Source organism: Echinops telfairi, unplaced genomic scaffold (genome assembly GCF_000313985.2).
Source record: "Echinops telfairi isolate 266 unplaced genomic scaffold, ASM31398v2 ScPeMD7_7459;HRSCAF=8497, whole genome shotgun sequence".
NCBI classification, from domain to species: domain Eukaryota; kingdom Metazoa; phylum Chordata; class Mammalia; order Afrosoricida; family Tenrecidae; genus Echinops; species Echinops telfairi.
The window spans coordinates 3886990-3892072 of record NW_022111359.1 but is presented as its reverse complement, the minus strand read 5'-3'; the positions used below and the strand labels follow the sequence as shown (position 1 = coordinate 3892072).

Sequence of the window (5083 nt, the reverse complement as noted above, 5' to 3'; positions counted from 1 at the left end):
CTGCTCCAGCCGCGCGCCGGCGCCCCCTCGTGGCGACACCGTGTGCACCGGGACCCAAGAACCCTCCGGGCCGTCCTGCACTGGGGCGTCATCAAAGGGGTCCCTCCACCCGATCGGGTGGGGTGTCCTCCACGGGAGGAAGGTCTGGCAACCTGCTTTCCAAAATTCCGCCACTGACGCCCGTGGGGTCTCCGGGAAGAGGTTAAAGCCACTGGCCCAACCGGCTCCTTCGGTCCCCAGGGTGTGATGGGTGCCCCCTGGCTGCTGCCCAGGTGGGTGGGGCTCAGGAACCCTGCGGGTAGGGAGGGGTGATTTCATCTCCACAGCTGCCTTGGGGCTGTGAGGGCACTGAATGGCCAGCCAGGCTAGCCCCACCCACCTACGGCTCACCCTTACTGTTCACCAGGCAGGGCGGTGGGAGGCGTGACCCTCCTCAAACCTCCCACCTAGCTCAGGTCAAAGCTCCCAGTGACCCACAGGGCCCTGCACCTGCCCTGCCCTCCTCCCCTCACTCACTCTGCTCCAGCCACACGGACTTCCAGCTCTCCAGGTGCACTCCTGCCCCAGGGCCTTTGCCCATCCGCCCCCTGCCTGAAAGCACAAGTGGCTCAGTCATTGTCACTGGAGCTTCACTCAGGTGGCCACTGGTGGTCAGTGTGAGCTCCACTTGCTGCATTAGTTTTGTTACAAGCCCCAAAGGGCTCTAAGAATAGCCGAAAAGCAACCGCATAAAGCCAAAGCCTTTGTTCAGTGGTGGCAAAATCCCCTCTGCCAGCAAGCCTTCCAGGACTGCCGTGCCCACCTGCCCCAGTCCACGTGCAGCCATGGCCTTCCGGACGCCACGTATCTCAGGACCCCACAGCCAAGTTTGTGTGCCCATGCCAGCCTGGGACCCTGGGACTGAGGGAAGCACATAGTGGCAACTGTCGCTGACCCCCCAGCCCCCAGGTGGTCAGCCCTGAGGTCTGCTGAGTCTGGGTGAACTACAGGTTGCCCTAGGATGGAAACGGAGACACTGCAGTGATCGACCACTGGCTCCAAGACAGACAGATGTGTGTCTCAGTCTGCAGAGGCACCCCACCCCAGCCCAGCTCCGCCACTCAACTTCAGCACAGGGCAAGGCTGGTCAGCCATCGCACCATCCCCCAAGGCCAGGTGTGGACCGCAAGTTCCCAGGTAAGACGCTGGTGGTCAATCGTTCAATATGGCTTTATTTTTCCCAGGGCAGCCACTGTCCCCACTGGCGTGGACCCCCTCCCCCTGGAAGGAACTTCAGTGTTAATAGCTCAGAGGACCCCACTCCACCGAGCCCAGCACCCACCTGGGCCACACTCAGCCTAGGAGGCTGCTCTGTGACCTGGCTCAGGTGATCCCCATCCCTGCTGGCAGGGAAAGTAGAGGGCAGAACCCTTCCCCTGCCCCCACTCCACCCCACCCCATGTGACCCCAGGCTGGGCTGAGGGTTGGAGACTTGGGAGACCTCCAGCATTGGGGTGGGGAAAGGACGAGTCCCAGGGCAGCCAGGACTGCATGAGGACAAGGACTGGCAGCCAGGCCACCTCTCTGGGCGTCAGGGCCTGCGCCCCAGGACAGCTTCACGAATTCTATTGCTCACGAATGGACACATGTGGGTCTCCCTGAGGTCAACTCCTGCCCAGCTAGCGCCTCCTGGCCCCAGGTCACCTCCAGCCCCCAGCAGGCCACCCTCTGAATATCGAGGGCAGGGGCTCACTGTCCCCAGCCAGCGGCCGTCCTTCCTCCAAGCGCTTGTCGTCACTCTGGCCAGCCTGGGCCCCAGAGCAGCTGGCATGGGGCAGCAAGGCCACGGCTTCAGCAGGACTGTGACGGGAGGGCGGGGGAGGGAATGGAGGCAGGACGAGGGTGGCCGGCTGCCCGGCCGAGGGCGAGAACCTTGCAGGCCAGGCCCCAGGCTGCGGTGGGCGTCCTGGTGGCACTTGCTCTAGCTGCTGCTGCCACCGAGGCCGGTGGGGCTGGCAGCTGGCACTGCCCCGCCCTGGTTGCCCACGGGGGGGCTCCCCAGGCTCTCCTCCAGAAAGTCCCGAGGGAGAGAAGGGAAAAGAATCGTTCCAGTCAGGAGGATTCCCTCCCCACCGCCCAGCTCAGCCCTGGACCATCTGCAGTCCGGCCCCAGCCCTGAGTGAGGGCCGTGCCGGCTGGGGCAGGACGTGGGCTGTGTGCGGTGGCCGGGTGGTCACTGTGCCTTGACCTTCAGGAGTACCCTCTGGACGGTCTTGTACAGGAGGTCAAAGTGCTGGGGGATAGAGGGCCGGTGAGGCAGGCAACCCCAACGCCTGCCCACCACTGCTCACCTGCACGGCTGTGTAGGCCATTCCGAGGTAGGCGCCGATGCACACGGCCAGGAGCAGGTCAAAGATGGCCGGCTTGACCCTGGGGGCAAGGGGGTAGGTCAGAAAGCTGGGGGCAGACAGCATGGCAAGGAGCACTTTCCCCACCGTGGGCAGCTGGGTTCTTGGGGGTCTGCCACAGGGAGGGGGTGTCTGTGCTCCTTGACCCTGCCTTGGGCCGAGCGTAACTGTCCCTTCTGCCGCCAGAGGTGCTCGGTGAGGTGGGGACAGCTCACACGGGAGGTGGAGGCGGCAGTCTGCGCGGTCTCGCAGGTGAGGGTGGCCCTTCTGTCCTTGCACATGGGGATGGATGGCAGGCTCCTGGCTCAGGGCTGGCCCACCAGCACCACTCACCTGTAGGCGTTCATCACCTGCTTCAGCTGGTCATAGAAGACAAACTCCGGATCCCTGGGGGAGAGGGTGCCGTCACTGGGAGGGGTGGTGGTGGGGGAGTGTCGGTGACACCAGCCCTGCCTGGGCACCCCGTTCTGAGCACTGGTACCCAGTCCCTTGGCCTCCCGATGTGGGACTCAGCATAGGACCACTGCCGGCAGGTCTTGAGGTAGTGTGGACAGTCCCTGCTGAGTGAGGACCAGCTGTCCTCTGCCCTGAAGTAAGGTCCTCCCCATGACTGTCCCTGCACGTGAAATACGGGGACGAGACAAATCTCCCTGACAGGGAAGCATCTCTAAGAGGGCGGGTGGCCTTAGTCTAGGAATCAGACCCCTGGGCTCCTTTTTCGTCTGAGACCTCTGTCTGCAGGAGAGCAGGGAGCACCACTGAGAGAGGAGGAGGGGCCGAGGCAGTGGGAGGCTCTGGGGGTGCTTCCTGCCTGTGGACGCCTGGAAGCACCTCTCCAGCCACACGGGTCCTGAGAGGTCGGAGGTGGGGCGAGGGTCACCAAACACACTGAAGGGTGCCCAGTTTGTGTGAACTTCAGGGACAACAAGCAAGTGTAGTGCAAAATCCAAACCTGCCCCACTGCCACCCGGTCAGTTCCGACTCACAGTGACCTGCAGAGCAGGGCAGAACTGTCAGGCTACGGAGCCTAAGCACAGCCTTGCCGTTGTGTGGGAGACTGAGTTTACAAAAGTGTAGTCACGCGCCTGTCCTGTCCTCCTTTCCTGTATGTCTCTGATGGATGAGGTTCATTGTGGGGAGGCGCCCCACTTGCCTGCTCAGGGACCGATATGGGGGGGCTGGGGGAGGGCGGGGAGACAGAGTTGGGGTAATGAGCTGGGTGGGTGGGGTGGACAGGGAGGGACAAGGCCCACCGCTTGTCTGCCTTGACGTGGTGCTGCCTCACGTCCTTCAGGTAGCGGCTCAGGCAGTGCTCCAGCGTGCTCAGGAAGGGGCCGTCCTTGTCCACCAGCTGGGCGGCCCTCGGCTGCTGGGCCAGCCAGTCCATCACCGAAGCCAGCTGCTCCTGCTGGATCTGCTGCAGGGAAGGCGGGTCACTGCCCGCCCGCCCCACCCCGCTGACAGCCCCCCAGGCTGGCCAAAGTCACCAACCTGCTGACCAAGGTCACCCTTTCCTTCACGGTCCCCCGTGCCCAGGTGGTGCCCCTCGGAGGACCAGTCCCAACTGGACGGGTTCTCCTCTCCGTCCAGCACCCACCACCTGCCATGGTGTACCCTCCCTCCTCAGAGCCCTATCTCCCCCCAGCCTATCCCACCTCCCACCTAGCCTGTTCTGCCCTCCCAAGCCCTGGGCGCTTGTTCCTCTCCAGCCCCTCCCCAAATCCTCCCCTGCACCCCCCTATTGGCCTCCAGCTCATCTGTCCCACCCCACGAGGCCCCTCCCCACCTACCATCTGCTCCGTGAAGACCGGTATGTCCGGAGGGGTCCCCTATGGAGAGGGGGGGGGCAGTGAGCCCAGTCCCTGGGGAGTGGGGAGGGGGCAGGCTCGTGGTCTCAGGCCTCACCTTCTCAGTCAGGTTGTAGATGACGCGGGTCAGGGCCTCGGCCACGATCCTGGTGTTCTGGGTCAGCGTCTTGGCGTCCACCCGGGACCTGTGGGAGGACGGAATGGCTCAGGTTCTCTCCTCGTCCAGGTCCCGAGAGCCTCACCCAGCGGATTGGAAGTGGAGCTTAGGGCAGAGGGCCCCACCTCACCGTACGTCCATGATGCTGCTGCGCTGGCCATCGCGGTGACTCTCCAGGTGGGAGAGGGTGAAGGCCGGCAGGCGGCGGATGGCAAAGCGCTCGTGCTCCCAGGCCAGCGTGTCCTCCGCCAGGTTGATCTTCTTGTGCACCATGGAGAAACGTACCTCGGGGAACTGGTGCGTAGTCACCTGGGGGCGGAGATGGGTCAGAGGGGCGGGGCCTGATGGGCGGGGCCAAGGGCCAGTTCCCCGTAAATCCCACCAGCCCCCAGGGGCCCTGATCTTGGGCACCCACCGCGTGGAGCTCCCGCAGGAAGGCGTACTGCAGCGTGCCCTCCCGGGGCGGCTTGGACACGTGCAGGTGCAGGCTGCTGCCCCGGCCCAAGGTGTCCAGGCAGAGGACGAAGGCCACATTGTCCTGGAGCAAGCTGGAGTCTAGGGAGAGCGCAGGGGCTGGGACGAGACCCTGGCGGGTCCAGCAGGTACATCACCCGGCACCCTCCAGCCGTCGGGGACTCACCTGTGTGGTCCAGGTTGTCCTCTAACCAACGCTTAGTCCCCTGGTAGTTGAACTTGCCCCCTCCAGACGCAAAGAACAGAAGGTTGTACCT

The 5083-nt window shown here is 64.3% G+C and overlaps 1 protein-coding gene across 1 annotated transcript in view; it reads right to left on the bottom strand.

Moving 5' to 3' along the window:
* Positions 1 to 1191: 1191 nt before the first annotated feature.
* The window catches only part of NCLN (nicalin), a 26280-nt gene continuing 22388 nt past the window's right edge, over positions 1192 to 5083 (bottom strand). The window contains exons 9-17 of the mRNA XM_030888300.2: positions 4993 to 5081; positions 4768 to 4907; positions 4483 to 4661; positions 4293 to 4380; positions 4178 to 4216; positions 3641 to 3804; positions 2721 to 2774; positions 2331 to 2409; positions 1192 to 2272 (exon numbers count right to left, since the gene is read on the bottom strand). Coding sequence (XP_030744160.1) covers positions 2213 to 2272; positions 2331 to 2409; positions 2721 to 2774; positions 3641 to 3804; positions 4178 to 4216; positions 4293 to 4380; positions 4483 to 4661; positions 4768 to 4907; positions 4993 to 5081 — 892 coding nt within the window. The 3' untranslated portion in view covers positions 1192 to 2212. The remainder of the gene's footprint in view (positions 2273 to 2330; positions 2410 to 2720; positions 2775 to 3640; positions 3805 to 4177; positions 4217 to 4292; positions 4381 to 4482; positions 4662 to 4767; positions 4908 to 4992; positions 5082 to 5083) is intronic.